This window comes from Theropithecus gelada, chromosome 17 (genome assembly GCF_003255815.1).
Source record: "Theropithecus gelada isolate Dixy chromosome 17, Tgel_1.0, whole genome shotgun sequence".
NCBI classification, from domain to species: domain Eukaryota; kingdom Metazoa; phylum Chordata; class Mammalia; order Primates; family Cercopithecidae; genus Theropithecus; species Theropithecus gelada.
In genome coordinates, this window is record NC_037685.1 from 34,638,695 (window position 1) to 34,655,786 (window position 17,092).

The 17,092-nt window shown below is 39.5% G+C and overlaps 1 protein-coding gene across 2 annotated transcripts in view; it reads left to right on the forward strand.

The window, feature by feature from the left end:
- Positions 1–11,655: 11,655 nt before the first annotated feature.
- Positions 11,656–17,092, forward strand: part of CLDN10 (claudin 10) — a 138,078-nt gene continuing 132,641 nt past the window's right edge. The window contains exon 1 of one of the 2 annotated variants that reach the window (XM_025364387.1): positions 11,656–12,104. In XM_025364387.1, coding sequence (XP_025220172.1) covers positions 11,891–12,104 — 214 coding nt within the window. In that variant the 5' untranslated portion in view covers positions 11,656–11,890. The remainder of the gene's footprint in view (positions 12,105–17,092) is intronic. The other variant, XM_025364388.1, reaches the window with a different exon arrangement.

Sequence of the window (17,092 nt, forward strand, 5' to 3'; positions counted from 1 at the left end):
CGGACACACCAACTAAGGAGGGAGGTATTTGTGATACAATAAAATTTATTAACCTAGAAGAGTTTGCCCTTCTAGAACAGATTGCCCCTCCCTTCAAAGAACAACATCCCTAGAGTTTTGTGTTCTGGGCTTTAAAATATATATATACACATATATTTAAATTTTTTTTTTTGGAAACAGGGTTTTCCTCCGTTGCTCAGGCTGGAGTACAGTGGCCCAATCTTAGCTCACTGCAGGCTCGACCTCCGGGGCTCAAGCAATCCTCCCACCTCAGTCTCTTGAGTAGCTGGTACCACAGGTACACACCACCACGCCCAGTTAATTTTTGTATTTTTTGTAGAGATGGATTTCGCCATGTTACTCAGGCTATGTGTTCTGTGCTTTAAACTGTTTTTTCCCTAATATTTCTGTCCTTGCAGACTTAATTCTTCCCCTTTTATATTTTCCTATGATGAGTTACAATTGAGTCACGTCACTGCCCTGCATTTACTTTTTGAATTCCAGGAAGCTTTATAAAATATCAAGACATCTACAATTTGATATGTCTTAGCAAATTTGACAATGGTTCGGTGAACAGTGTTGGCTGAATTATCCCAGATAAATAATCTCTTCTGTTTCCCCCACAGCGGGAGGTGAACTAGGAAGGCAGTCCTTGCCCAAAGCACTTGCAGGCTCACCCAGGTGATATTTCTCTCAGCTTTCTTTCTTAGGTGTTGATCTGACTCTTCACATAAGAAAGCAGACTCTAATATGTGTTTACATCTGAAAAAACAAATCAAAGTACTTTTTTGGCTAACAAAGTGAGAGACTATTAACTACTTATAGATAGAAATATTTATTTGATATTTGTTTCATTTTTTAGGTGTCTGGAAGATTTTTTTTTTTTCGAGATGGAGTCTCGCTCTGTTATCCAGGCTGGAGTGCAGTGGTGCGATCTCTGTTCACTGCAAGCTCCTATTTTTGTTTTTGTTTTTGTTTTGAGATGGAGTCTTGTTCTGTCGCCCAGGCTGGAGTGCAGTGGCACGATCACGGCTCACTGCAACCTCCACTTCCCAGGTTCAAGCAATTCTCCTGCCTCAGCCTCCTGAGTAGCTGGGATTACAGGTGCCCGCCAACACACTCAGCTAATTTTTGTATTTTTAGTAGAAACGGGGTTTTGCCATGTTGGCCAGGGTAGTCTCAAACTCCTGACCTCAGGTGATCTGCCTACCTTGGCCTCCCAAAGTGCTGGGATTACAGGCATGAGCCACCGTGCCTGGCCTGGACTAATTTTTTTAGTGTGCTCTGACTTAGCCCTGGAATCAAACTATTGGCAAATGAAGTGGATGTTAGTGTTTCTAAATTTTAAGAAATCTATTTAAAAATCTCATTTGAGCAATATAAGAAAATAGGTCCGTCCTTCCTTCCTTCCTTCCTTCCTTCCTTCCTTCCTTCCTTCCTTCCTTCCTTCCTTCCTTCCTTCCGTTCTTTTTTTTAAAGGCAGGGTCTTGCTGTATCACCCAGGCTGAAGTGCAAGTGGCATGATCACTGCAGCCACAACCTCTCTAGCTCAAGTAATCCTCCTGCCTTGGCCTCCTGAGTAGCTGGGACTATAGGTGCACACCACCATGACTGGCTACTTTTTTTTTTTTTTCTTTTTTAGTAGAGACGAGGTCTTACTAGGTTGCCCAGACTGATCTCACACTACTAGGCTCAAGTGATCCTCCCACTTTGTTCTCCCAAAGTGCTGGGTTTACAGGTGTGGACCACCATGCCTGGCCTAGAATTTCTAAGAATTTCTAACCACAAACTCACACTCACTCTGATTTAAAACCAGAATTCACAAGAGTTGAGTGGCTAGAAAAAGCTGAGAATTTAATTTAAAGTGGTTTGGGGTTGCTAGCTCCCCTAAGTAACCAGGCAGAAGCAAATATAAATTTTACCTGGGAGAACAAACCTTCAATTCAAACCTCAAAATATTTCCATAAATACCGTTGGAAGGAGCATGAGCTCACAATCACAACTCACAAAGCATGTGACTTAACAAACCACCAAGAGTAAGAGAATCAGTAGAAAAAATACAATAAATCCAAACTGAAGAAACAACAGATATAAGAATAATTAGATACAGAATATAAAATAAGTATGTTTAAACTTAAAAATAAAATGGGACATTTTTGAATAGCATTTGAATTATGACTAAAGAATAAGAGGTTGAAGAGGAAACAGGTAGACTTGAAAAAGAATAAAATAAAACCTCTAAAAATTTTTTTAAAAAGGATAGTAATAGAAATTAGATATTCTGGATGGGTTAACAGCAGATTATACATAGATGTCTATGTATAGATTCATCTATACGTGAGGTCAGCTGTACATCGACAAATATACCTGAAAATATTTCTAGAATGCTGCATAGAGAGATGAAAAATATTAAGGAGAGACTGAGATATAAGACAGACTAATAAAATTTTATCAGAGTTACAGAAAGAGATAAAGGATGGGGCAGAGGTAATATCTGGAGACAAAAGGGACTAATTAGGTTTCAGAATTGAAGATATGAATCATCAGATTCAAGAAGTTCAGTGAATCCCAAACAAGACTAAAAAAAAAAACAAAAAAAAACAAAACCCTTACTGCTGGGTGTGGTAGCTCACACCTGTAATCCCAGTAATTTGGGAGGCTGAGGCAGGAGGATCACTTGATACCAAGAGTTCAAGAGCAGCTTGCAATATGGTGAGACTTTGTCTCTACAAAGAAACCTAAAAATTAGCCAAATATAGTGATGCACACCTTTGGTCTCAGTTACTGAGGAGGCTGAGGTGGGAAGATATCTTGAGTCTGGGAAGCAGAGGTTAAAGTGAGCCGAGATCACACCACTGCACTCCAGCCCAGGCAAAAGAGTGAGATCCTATCTAAAAAAAAAAAAAAAAAAAAAAAAAATCCACATTAAGAAAATCAAAGTGAAGCTGTTAAAACCAAAAGCAAAGAGAATATTATAATCAACTAAAAAGAAAAAAGTAGATAAAAAGAAATAGCAAATCTTGGCCAGGCACGGTGGCTCATGCCTGTAATCCCAGCACTTTGGGAGGCCAAGGCAGGCAGATCACCTGAGGTCAGGAGTTCGAGACCAGCCTGACCAACATGGAGAAACCCCATCTCTACTAAAAATACAAAATTATCCAGGCGTGGTGATGCATGCCTGTAATCCTAGCTACTCGGGAGGCTGAGGCAGGAGAATTGCGTGAATCCGGGAGGCGGAAGTTGCAGTGAGCTGAGATTGCGCCATTGCACTTCAGCCCTGGCAACAAGAGTAAAACTCCATCTCAAAAACAAAAACAAAAACAAAAAAAGGAAAAAACAAATCTTGTTGTTGACTTCTCAATAGCAACAATTGCAGCCAGAAGTAAATGGCATTATGTTTTCGAAGTACTGAGCTAAAATAATTGTCTACTTTATTTTTAAATGTTTTTATTATTATTATACTTTAAGTTCTAGGGTACATGTACACAACGCGCAGGTTTGTTACATATGTATACATGTGCCATGTTGGTGTGCTGCACCCATTAACTCATCATTTACATTAGGTATATCTCCTAATGCTATCCCTTCCCCGACCCCCCTCCCCAAAATAGGCCCCAGTGTGTGATGTTCCCCTTCCTGTGTCCAAGTGATCTCATTGTTCAATTCCCACCTATGAGTGAGAACATGCGGTGTTTGGTTTTCTGTTCTTGTGATAGTTTGCTGAGAGTGATGGTTTCCAGCTGCATCCATGTCCCTACAAAGGACACAAACTCATCCTTTTTTATGGCTGCATAGTATTCCATGGTGTATATGTGCCACATTTTCTTAATCCAGTCTGTCACTGATGGACATTTGGGTTGATTCCAAGTCTTTGCTATTGTGAATAGTGCTGCAATAAACATATGTGTGCAAGTATCTTTATAGCAGCATGATTTATAGTCCTTTGGGTATATCCCCAGTAATGGGATGGCTGGGTCAAATGGTATTTCTAGTTCTAGATCTTTGAGGAATCACCACACTGTTTTCCACAATGGTTGAACTAGTTTACAGTCCCACCAACAGTGTAAAAGTGTTCCTGTTTCTCCACATCCTCTCCAGCACCTGTTGTTTCCTGATTTTTTAATGATTGCCATTCTAACTGGTGTGAGATGGTATCTCATTGTGGTTTTAATTTGCATTTCTCTGATGGCCAGTGATGATGAGCATTTTTTCATGTGTCTGTTGGCTGTATGAATGTCTTCTTTTGAGAAATGTCTGTTCACATCCTTTGCCCACTTTTTGATGGGGTTGTTTGTTTTTTTCTTGTAAATTTGTTTGAGTTCTTTGTAGGTTCTGGATATTAGCCCTTTGTCAGATGAGTAGATTGCAAAAATTTTCTCCCATTCTGTAGGTGGCCTGTTCACTCTGATGGTAGTTTCTTTTGCTGTGCAGAAGCTCTTTAGTTTAATTAGATCCCATTTGTCAATTTTGGCTTTTGTTGTCGTTGCTTTTGGTGTTTTAGACATGAAGTCCGTACCCATGCCTACAAACCACTGCTCAGTGAAATAAAAGTGGACACAAACAAATGGAAGAACATACCATGCTCATGGATAGGAAGAATCAATATTGTGAAAATGGCCATACTGCCCAAGGTAATTTATAGATTCAATGCCATCCCCATTAAGCTACCAATGACTTTCTTCACAGAATTGGAAAAAACTGCTTTAAAGTTCATATGGAACCAAAAAAGACCCCGCATTGCCAAGACAATCCTAAGCCAAAAGAACAAAGCTGGAGGCATCACGCTACCTGACTTCAAACCATACTACAAGGCTACGGTAACCAAAACAGCATGGTACTGGTACCAAAACAGAGATCTAGACCAATGGAACAGAACAGAGCCCTCAGAAATAATACCTCAGAAATAATACATCTACAACCATCTGATCTTTGACAAACCTGGCAAAAACAAGAAATGGGGAAAGGATTCCCTATTTAATAAATGGTGCTGGGAAAATTGGCTAGCCATAAGTAAAAAGCTGAAACTGGATCCTTTCCTTACTCCTTATACGAAAATTAATTCAAGATGGATTAGAGACTTAAATTTTAGACCTAAAACCATGAAAACCCTAGAAGAAAACCTAGGTAATACCATTCAGGACATAATTGTCTACTTTTGACTTTATACTGTTAAAGGGAAAAAATTATTCAATGACACTTGTTAAATATGGTAAGGCAGACTTTATTCAAGGAAAAGGGGGACTATTGCAATAGATATAGACACCACTGCAATGGGATTTTGCAGTAGAGGAGAGAGATTGGACCCAACTCTGAATACAGCATGGGCAAGTGAGAATTTATAGTCAAGGAGAGGGTAGGGGCTAGTAGATAGGAAATGACTAAGAGGAAACATCAGGGGAAGTGGGGATGCTGGCTAAGCCATTGTGACAAGATTCTTACTGAAGGCAGGCTGGGGTGATGAGAGACCACCTGTGGGATGGTGGAGCATGAGGAACCCAATCTGATACAGAGGGTGGTCAAAGATGAGAGATTCTAGCTAAACTGACTTAGCAGAATTCTTGCCAAAATTAGACAATCCAGAGACAAACAAGTCTAAAAGTCAAGGCCTACTTGAAAAAGACCTCAGGGCACCCTGAATAAAGTTTTGTTAAAAAGAATCTTTGTTAATACCTAGCAAAATTACCTAACAAAAATAAGCCCTGAATAAAGATTTATATCTATAGGTATAGATATATATCTATACATACACACATATATACATACAGATATCTATCTAATAGATATCTATCTCTCTATATATACATATATTTATCACTATATATGTATATATAGATATTTGAGATGGGGTCTCACTCTGTCACACAGGCTGGAGTACAGTGGTGTGATGTCGGCTCACTGCAACGTCTGCCTCCAGGGCTCAAGTGATCTTCCTGCCTCAGCCTCCCGAGTAACTGATACTACAGACATGCATCAATACACTTGGCTAATTTTTATATTTTTTGTAGTGATGAGGTCTCACTATGTTGCCCAGGCTGGTCTCAATCTCCTGAGCTTAAGAGATCTGCCTACCTTGGCCTCCCAAAATGTTGGGATTAGAGGCAGAAGTCACAGTGCCTGGCCTGAGTAAAGATATTATCTGACAAACAAGTTGCTCACTAAAGAAACTTCTCAAGAATGGCCTTTAGGAAGAAGAAAAATAAACTGACAGGGAAGGTTTAAGATACAAAATAGAATCACAAGCAAAAAAAAAAAGAAGATAAACAATGACAGTATATAATTGTAATAATGTTTGTGGGGCTAACATTTGTGTGACTAAAAATCCAGTTTCTGGGTCTAAACATCAAACAAGATAGAAGTAAAGTAATAACAGAAATCAGAAGAGGAGTAGTTCATGTTGAAACATCTTAAGGTTCTTAAGACCATTCAGGAGGAGAATAAAGACACTGATTACTTTTTTTTTTTTTTAAATTATACTTCAAGTTCTGGAACACCTGTGCAGAACATGCAGGTTTGTTACATAGGTATACATGTGCCATAGGTGTACACGTGCCACACCCATCAACCCATCATCTACATTAGGCATTTCTCCTAATGCTCTCCCTCCCCTAGCTCCCCACCCTCTGACAGGCCTTGGTGTGTGATGTTCCCCTCCCTGTGTCCATGTATTCTCACTGTTCAGCTCCCACTTACGAGTGAGAACATGTGGTGTTTGGTTTTCTGTTCATGTGTTAATTTGCTGAGAGTGATGGTTTCCAGCTTCATCCATGTCCCTGCAAACGACATGAACTCATCCTTTTTTATGACTGCATAATATTCCATGGTGTACATGTGTCACATTTTCTTTAACCAGTTTATCATTGACGGGCATTTGGGTTGGTTCCAAGCCTTTGCAATTGTGATTTTCTGAATAGTGCTGTAATAAACATATGTATGCATGTGTCTTTATAGTAGAATGATTTATAATCCTTTGGGTATATACCCAGTAATGGGATTGCTGGGTGAAATGGTATTTCTGGTTGTAGATCCTTGAGGAATTGCCACACTGTCTTCTACAATCATTGAACTAATTTACACTCCCATCAACAGTGTATAAGCGTTCCTATTTCTCCACATCTTCTCCTGCATTTGTTGTTTCCTGACTTTTTAATGATCACCATTCTAACTGGCATAAGATGGTATCTCATTGTGGTTTTGATTTGCATTTCTCTAATGATCAGTGGTGATGTCCATTTTTTCATGTCTTTTGGCCACATAAATGTCTTCTTTTGAGAAGTGTCTGTTCATATCCTTCACCCACTTTTTGATGTTTTTTTTTTTTTCTTGTAAATTTGTTTAAGTTCCTTGTAGATTCTGGATATTAGCCCTTTGTCCGATGGATAGATTGCAAAAGTTTTCTCCCATTCTGTAGGTTGCCTGTTCACTCTGATGATAATTTCTTTTGCTGTAGAGAAGCTCTTTAGTTTAATTAGATACCATTTGTCAATTTTGGTTTTTGTTGCCATTGCTTTTGGTGTTTTAGTCATGAAGTCTTTGTCCATGCCTGTGTCCTGAATGGTATTCCCTAGGTTTTCTTCTAGGGTGTTTATGGTTTTAGGTCTTACGTTTAAGTCTTTAATCCATCTTTAGTTAATTTTTGTATAAGGTATAAGGAAGGGGTCCAGTTTCAGTTTTCTGCATATGGCTAGCCAGTTTTCCCAACACCATTTATTAAATAGGGAATCCTTTCCCCATTTCTTGTTTTTGTCAGGTTTGTCAAAGATCAGATGGTTGTAGATGTGTGGCATTATTTCTGAGGCCTCTGTTCTGTTGCACTGGTCTATATATCTGTTTTGGTACCAGTGTGTCAAGCTGTTTTGGTTACTGTAGCCTTGTAGTATAGTTTGAAGTCAGGTAGCGTGATGCCTCCAGCTTTGTTCTTTTCACTTAGGATTGTCTTGGCACTACAGGCTCTTTTTTGGTTCCATATAAAATTTAAAGTAGCTTTTTCTAATTCTGTGAAGAAAGTCAATGGTAGCTTGATGGAGATAACATTGAATCTATAAATTACTTTGGGGAGTATGGCCATTTTCACGATACTGATTCTTCCTATCCATGAACATGGAATGTTTTTCCATTTGTTTGTGTCCTCTCTTATTTCCTTGAGCAGTGGTTTGTAGTTCTCCTTGAAGAGGTTCTTCACATCCCTTGTAAGTTGTATTCCTAGGTATTTTATTCCCTTTGTAGCAATTGTGAATGGGAGTTCACTCATGATTTGGCTCTCTGTTATTGGTGTATAGGAATGCTTGTGATTTTTGCACATTGATTTTGTATCCTGAGACTTTGCTGAAGTTGCTTATCAGCTTAAGGAGATTTTGGGCTGAGATGATGGGGTTTTCTAAATATAAAATCATGTCATGTCATCCGTAAACAGAGACAATTTGAATTCCTCTCTTCCTATTTGAGCACCGTTTATTTCTTTCTCTTGCCTGATTGCCCTGGCCAGAACTTCCTATACTACGTTGAGTAGGAGTGGTGAGAGAGGGCATCCTTGTTGTGTGCTGGTTTTCAAAGGGAATGCTTCCAGCTTTTGGCCATTCAGTATGATATTGGCTGTGGGTTTGTCATAAATAGGTCTCATTATTTTGAGATACGTTTCATCAGTACCTAGTTTATTGAGAGTTTTTAGCATGAAGGGGTATTGAATTTTATCAAAGTTCTTTTCTGCATCTATTGAGATGATGATTTTTTTTTTTCTTTTTGAGATAGAGTCTCGCTCTCTCGCCCAGGCTGGAGTGCAATGGCATGATCTCAGCTCACTGCAAACTCTGCCTCCCAGGTTCAAGTGATTTTTCCACCTCAGCCTCCTGAGCAGCTGGGATTACAGGCACCTGCTATCATGCCCAGCTAATTTTTGTACTTTTGTAGAGAGGGGGTTTCGCCATGTTGGCCAGGCTGGTCTCGAACTCCTGACCTCAGCTGATCTACCTGCCTTGGCCTCCCAAAGTGCTGGGATTACAGGCGTAAGCCACCATACCCAGCCAATTACTTTTATATATTAAGCTAAATATACATTAAAGCTTCTATTAGTAATCATTAAACAATGCAAATAAAGTGTAATTTCCGATTTAATGGAGAGAAAAATTGAAATGTGAAAAAAGGTCCCAATTTCAAAACAACTCAAGAAAGGAGAAAAACTATATGTGTACTCAAGAAAAAAACTGAACAAACTGTAAGTACAAAATAGATGTTAGAATGAGTCCTAACTTTAAGAATAAATATAATAAAAAAGTAACTATTTTTAGAAATTAAAGTATATAACTTCATTAAAAGCATTAAAGATGGGTTAAATAAATGAAGAGATATATGATGTTCATGAACAGGAAGACTTGATTTTATAAAGCTATCCATTTTCCTCAAACTGAATAATAGGTGCAAAACAATTGCAACAAACCTCCCAATCTATTTGTATGTGTATGTGTCTAATTTGATAAACTGATTCTAAAATATATAAGGGCCAGGCACAGTGGCTCATGCCTGTAATCCTAGCACTTTGGGAGGCCCAGGCAGGTGGATCACCTAAGGTCAGGAGTTTGAGACCAGTCTGGCCAACATGGTGAAACCCTGTCTCTACTAAAATACAAAAATTAGCCGGGTGTGGTGATGGGCACCTGTAGTCCTAGCTACTCGGGAAGCTGAGGCACGAGAATCACTTGAACCCGGGAGGCAGAGGTTGCAGTCAGCCAAGATTGCGCCTTTGCACTCCAGCCTGGGCAACAGAGTGAGACTTTGTCTCTAAATAAATAAATAAATAAATAAATAAAAATATATAAGAAATAGCAAAGAGCTAAAAAAAAAAATCCGAACATGCTTAAAAAAGAAGAGCAAGGTAAGCAAAGTAAAACACTCACCAACAAGATTTTGAGATATATTTATAAAATTAGAGTAGTTAAGAAAGTATTGTACTGGCCTAGGAACAGTCAAGCAGATAAATGGAACAGAGTAAAGAATCCAAAACCAGATCATGTGAATATTGATGCCCAGTATGTATGACAGAGGTAACATTGCAGATCAATAGAGAAACAAGGGACTACACAAGAAAATTGGAAAAGTGGGTTTCCACATTGCAAAATAAAATAGGTCCCAAATCACATGACACAGAAAAATCAACCTGGATTATTTAAACACTTAAATATGTAAGTTAGAAGTCTGAAGTTTTTTGAAGTGAAGAGGAAAAAAGTTATTTTCTTTTAGATAGAGATTTCTTTTTCTTTTTTTCCCTTTTTCCTTTTCTTTTCTTTTTTCATTTTTTTCATTTCTTTTCTTTTCTTTTCTTTTCCTTTCTTTTCTTTTCTTTTCTTTTCTGAGACGAGGTCTCAGCTCTGTCACCCAGGCTGGAGTGTGTGGTGCAATCATGGCTCACTGAAGCCTTGACCTCACAGGTTCAAGCCATCCTCCTCCCACCTCAGCCTCCCAAGTAGCTGGGACCACAGGCCTGCACCACAACACTCAGCTAATTTTTGTATTTTCTATAGAGCCAGTGTCTCAATATGTTGCCCAGTCTAGTCTCAAACCCCTGGCCTCAAGTGATCCTCCCACCTCGGCCTCCTAAAGTGCCGGGATTACAGGTGGGAGCCACCATGCCAGGCCCAAGATAGGGATTTCTTAATCAAGATCTCAAACCACAAATCACTTGGTGAAACTTGATAAATTTAGCTATATTAAAACCAACACTGTTTCTCAAATGGCCACATAAAGAGAAACCACAAACTGGGGGAAGATACCCGCAACATAAATAATCCACAAAAGATTACTACCTTGAGTATATAGATAACTAAAAATAAGTTATAAAAAGTCAAACAACTCAATAGATAGGTGAGCAAAAGTTGCATATTTCATTGTAGACAAAAACATAACCAATAAACACACAAAAAGATGCTCAACCTCCTTAGTAATCAGAAAATATAAATTAGTAATTATAATGTGACACCTTTATACCCATCAGACTGGCCAAAAGAAAAAATAACAGTCTCAACAACCCCACAGGTACTGTGTCATGAAGTGGAACACGGAGGACTTACCCACTGCTAGTGGGACTCTAAATTGCTGTAACTACTTAGTCAAACGATTTAGCATTGTCTATAAAGTTAAAGATGAGTGTTTCCTACATCCTAGCAAAATTCTGATTCTAGGATATGCCCTAGAGAAACTCTCGCTCACATGCACAAGAAGAAATGCCCAAGAATGTTTATAGCTGCGCCAATGGTTATTAGGGAGAAAAGGGAACAGCACGAATGTTCAGCTCTAGGAACATGAATAAATCGTGTTCCTTAAATTGCATTTAATGAAATACTATATTCAGCTGTAATAGTTAATGAATGACAACTACATTCCTGAGCATAGATAAATCCCTCAAATACAGTGTTATGTGAAAAAAAAATAGGTTATAGGAGAATTTCTACAATATGATTCAATTATGTAAAGATTCAAAAGCAGGTGAGACTAAAGCAATTGATCAAATAAGCCTTAACTGTTACTGTATAATTTGTACTTTGTAATATCTGGTAGTTGCACGGTTCGTTAAGCTTCAGGCTAACAGAAAATTAAGCATTAACTATGGTGGCAAGTTAAAAAAAAATCTGCGAAATCAAAACCCTTAAAATTCATCTACGAAATTTTAATAAATATCCGTGTAGAAAATCAGAACGACTCTTTCAGGCCATCTTTAAAATGACTTTGGTAAACCATACTTGATCCTAAATTCCTGTACTTCCTCAGGCCATCCGAGCATGAAACGCTGTCACCTACCCACATCCGCTGGCTGTGACGCTTGTCAAAGTGTTCTCTATCGGCTGCATGCCTAGACCACCAAAGCGTTCTGTCCGGACAGTGTCACTGGCGAAGGCGGCGCGACATGTCCAGGGCGCAGATCTGGGCTCTGGTGTCTGGTGTCGGAGGGTTTGGAGCTCTCGTTGCTGCTACCACGTCCAATGAGTGGAAAGTGACCACGCGAGCCTCCTCGGTGATAACAGCCACTTGGGTTTACCAGGGTCTATGGATGAACTGCGCAGGTAACGCGTTGGGTTCTTTCCATTGCCGACCGCATTTTACTATCTTCAAAGTAGCAGGTAAATATAATGGCTTTGTTTGGGGTGGAGGTAAAATGTACTTTCCCCCTCCAACTGTGCTGAAGTAGCTGTCTATGGCTGGTTGTTAACTCTCTGAAGACTGAGTGCTTAATCACAGTGCCACGATTTGCCTAGGAAGGATGGGGTGTATGAGTATTGGCTGAAAGAATGACATTATTTATTTTATTTGACAAAGGAGATGTAAGAATAACCTTACGGGGCTTTTGGAATACCCAGTGTGACTCCAGAGGGAAGAGTGGAAGTGATTAGATTGTTTTAAAAGTCAGTTTCAATTTGCCTTGAGTCATGGAGGAATCTTGAGGGGTCATCACCTCTATATAGGAAACGTTCTCATTGATTTAAACTTGTCTCTCTTCCTCTCTCTCTCTCTCTATATATATACACACACACACACACACACACACACAGAGGTATCTATATGTGTATATATATGCACACATGTGTATCTATACATACACATATATAACACACAGGTATCTGTATGAATGTATATACACATATACATGCACACACATATATAACACACATATATATGGAATATGCCATTGATAGATTGGAACTGGCAAATGATGGCAAATGGAAACTGGCTTTTAAAACAATGCAGCCACTTCCACTCTTTCCTTTGGAGTCACACTGGGTATTCCAAAAGGCCTGTAAGGTAATCCGTATGTCTCCTTACATCTACTTTATCCTAGATTCCTGATAACAAAGGAAGGAATTCTATTTTCAGAGGGGTTTCCATGTTTTTTTTTTTAAATGTTTGTCACAGCCTAGATATAAAACAAAACAAAACAAAAAAACCATATTGAATGATAAAATAACAGCAAGAAAAGTTTGAAAGCAGTTAAGTGAAAGAAAATGCTGTTTACTTTCCCCTTTGGTTACCTGGTTTTATTTATTTGTTTTAAAAATACATGGGGCAAGTTTTCATCGTTGTGCATATTAGAAATTCTATCACAAGTGTACATATCTCAAAGAGGGAACATGTATTTTTTAAGGACATTTTCATACTCCAGGATGCCTTCAGGGAAACAATTGTCATTTGCTTTCATATCATTATGAGAATTACTATCTGCCTCTGCTTTCTGCACATTTGATACATTTACAAATCTGCCACAAGTTGTGGGTTCATTATCTTAAAAATTGCTCCTTGTTTTTTGGTAAAATACAGACTTTTCACAGTCAAATAGTAAAACTGTACCTTGGCCCCAGTAAAGAAAATGAAATAAAATTTTAACTAGGAAGTTACTGAAGCAAAATGTGTTAGGAGATTTTGTGTCAAGTATGCACATCATTAGTCTACAGCGAGTGCCAGGGGATAAAGAGAGAATACTTAACTAAATCCAGGAGAGTGCTAATGACAATCAAAAGAAATATTCAAGCATGGATGCCTCAGTTAGGCCCTGAAATAAAATGGACTTTCCGAGGTACCCATTTGAGGAATCCATGCTGTGTCTCTCTTCAGACTCAACTTCTAAACTTATTTTGGGGTATTTCAACACTGTTCCTTCTGCTATAGAACACTGCCTAGAAAGGGGGGAATTTTTAAAGGGAAAGAAGAGTGTGTGTGGAGACCCTGTTGTCACTCTGCACGTCTTATAGTCGTTCTTTCTCCAGGGGCCCCCCTTGGCCCTTTTTCACCTAAGGAATCAGGTAGAAGAGATGGCATGTGGTAAGTCTGTTTGTTTTTAATTGGGTTCATCTTTTATATGTTCAATTATTTTATATATATATATTTTGAGATGGGGTCTCCCTGTGTTGCCAAGGGCGGTCTCAATCTCCTGAGCTCAAGAGATTCACCTGTCTCTGACTCCCAAAATGCCGAGATAATAGGCCTGAGCCACCGTGCCCGGCCTCATTTTAAAATGTCATTGGTAAACCATACTTGATCCTAAATTCCTGTACTTCCTCAGGCCAAAAAGAAACAGAAAGAAAGAAAGAAAATTGCCTTAATATGTTTCATTCTGTATTTCTTAATGAAACCCAGTTATTGGAAATATGTGTTCAACTTTAGTTTCAAAGTGGGTTAAAGAACCATGGTACATTTTACATGACTTCAACTCGCTACTTCCCCAAACACATCATCACAGAGTTAGGAATTTTATTACTAGCATTTATGATGGTCCAGATATCTCTCACCCTTAAAACCTTCTTAGTTTGTATTTATTGTTTTTGAGACAGAACCTTGCTTTGTTGCCCTGGTTGGAGCGCAGTGGTGCAATCTCAGCTCACTACCACCTCCACCTCCCAGGTTCAAGTGATCCTCCCACCTCAGCCTCCCAAGTAGCTGGGAGTACAGGCACATGCCACCACACTTGGCTAATTTTTAAAGGTTTTTGTAGAGATGAAGTCTCACTATGTTACCTAGGCTGGTCTTGAACTCCTGGGTTCAAGCAATCTTACTGCCTTGTCCGCCTAACGTGCTGGGATTATAAGCATGAGCCACCACCCTGGCCAAAACTTTATTTTTAAAGTTAACTTTGCTTCTTGATTGTAAAAATAATTTATTCTGTATCTCCTGTATACTCTGTGCGTAGGTGATTTGAAAATCTCACCCACTGACAATGCTTCCCCAAGAACAAGTACAATTAAATTAATATAATCTCTCTACCTTCTTCATCCTGAGTCACAATCTTTGTAAATGATACACTTTGCTGCAGAAATCTATTTTCAATGTCAGAAACACTGATTCTTATTTCCAAAGGAAACAGGGATTGACACATTTGGATTTCCTTTCCCATGGAGTCATTGCTGGTTGCTTTTCTTTTATTCCTATTTGAAAACATAACAATGAGGGAATTGGAAAAGCTATCTATGCCAATAATCTCTCCAACGTCGCAATAATTACAAATTGAGAAAAGAACTCAGAAGTCAATGAAGAATGAAAATGGTTATATCACCTTTTAAAATAATAAACTATTTAAGCCTGCATTGTCAATTTGAGACAAATCTTCTTAGACTTAGGCCAGATTAAACCTCCTCTAAGAAAGAACAGCAGAAAATCTTTCTAAGCTGTCGGGGTTGTATTTTTTTTTTTTCCTTGCTGATTATATAACTTCATTGCTGGAGTCATACCTTCTCATAGCTAACCCTCTTGAATGCTCCAGTGTAGCCACAGCTTTTTAGGGCTTCATTTGGATTAATAGTGACTACATCCCTTAAAAAGTTGATGTTAGCAAACAGCTTTTTGGGTGAGCAGCATTTATAGCTATTGTAAAAAAATACAGAGGCCACCTTCAACTGTCATTCTGTGAAATAAACCATAGGGACACCTGCAATTCAATTCTTATTACAGCCTGAAAGCTTGATTAAAATCCAAAGCCAATTCACTATCTTTAGACACTAAGTCTACCATAAACTAGGTCTCCTGTTTTGTTGTGTTTTGTTTTTCTCTCATAGCAACATTAATAGGAATGCTTTCACTGTGAAAGTAAAGCATCTCTCATAGTAGGGAGAGAAGCAGTTCTTTCTGAGGGGGAAGACTGGATCCCAGAAGCGTGGCTGCAGTGAGAAATTGAAGCAAATCATGATCACCTTGGGACAGGGGCTGGATCTGTCATGTTCCTGTCGTGCCCCTGGCACATGCTGGGTTCCAGATATAGAGCTGCAAAATGACTGAATAAGCCAAATAATGAGTGAGACTACAGATGGTTCACGGTGAGGGCAAAATTGTATTCCTGGAGGAAGGCTGGACTGTGCTGAATTGAGGAGCGAGTGAGGAAATGCGTGCAGGCAACCCAAAGGAAGGTCACTGGATTATGACTCAGCAGACTGAGCCTCACATTCTGCCTCCTTTATGACTTGCTGTGAGACTTTGACTTCAGCAATGACACCTTCTGTGCCTCATCCTTAAATTAAGAGAACGGGTCTCCAGGAGTTCCTTCAGATATCTTTCAACCTGAAGTTCAATTCGAGAACTTCACAGTGCTTGGCCACCTGGCAGTAGAAGTTTCCCAAATTATAGCCATAAAACTATCCTCTATTATAATGGTTATAGTTGCTCATGGGATTAAGGTCTTTCCTTCTGTTTTTAATTTTTGTTTTTTAAGACAGTGTCTCACTCTGTCACCCAGGCTGGAGTGCAGTGGCATGATCATAGCTCACTTCAACCTTGACTTCCTGAGCCCAAATGATCCTCCCATCGCAGCCTCCTGAGGAGCTGGGACTACAGGCACGTGCCACCATGCCCGGCTAATTTTACTTATAAGTAATTATAATTTTGTTTATTTATAAACAAAATTTGCTGGACATGGTAAAGACAGGGTCTTGCGATGTTGCCTGGGGTGGTCTCAAACTCCTGGGTTCCAGTGATCCTCCAGCCTAGGCCTCCCAGAGTGCTGGGATTACAGGCATGAGCCACCATGCCCTGCCAAGGCCTTCCCTGCCACCTGCCTTATCTATTATCTTGACCAGCTTCCTGTGTTCCTGACTGTTTACAGTCTTCTCTGCATCTGGGTTGAGATAGGTTTAAATGACCTTAAGTGACCACAAGACCCAAGTAAAAGTGCCAGGATTTCAGTGGAATGAAACCAAACAGTCATCTGGAAGCTGCAGTCAAATGATGCTGGCTGTCTACAGGAGTGTGAGCCTTCTCTCCTCACTTTCCAGCTGCTTCACCTCTCTCCCCACTCCCTTATTCGGCCATGCCATAAAAATGGGGGTAAAGAGGCCAGGCATAGTGGCTCATGCCTGTAATCCCAGCACTTTGGGAGGCCGAGGCAGGTGGATCACCTGAGGTCAGGAGTTCAAGACCAGCCTGACCAACTTGGTGAAACCCTGTCTCTACTAAAAATACAAACATTAGCCAGGCGTGGTGGCAGGTACCTGTAGTCCCAGCTATTTGGGAGGCTGAGGCAGGAGAATCACTTGAACCCAGGAGGCAGAGGTTGCAGTGAGCCAAGATCGAGCTGCACTCCAGCCTGGGTGACAGAGCAAGACTCCATCGCAAGGAATGGTACTTGCTAGAG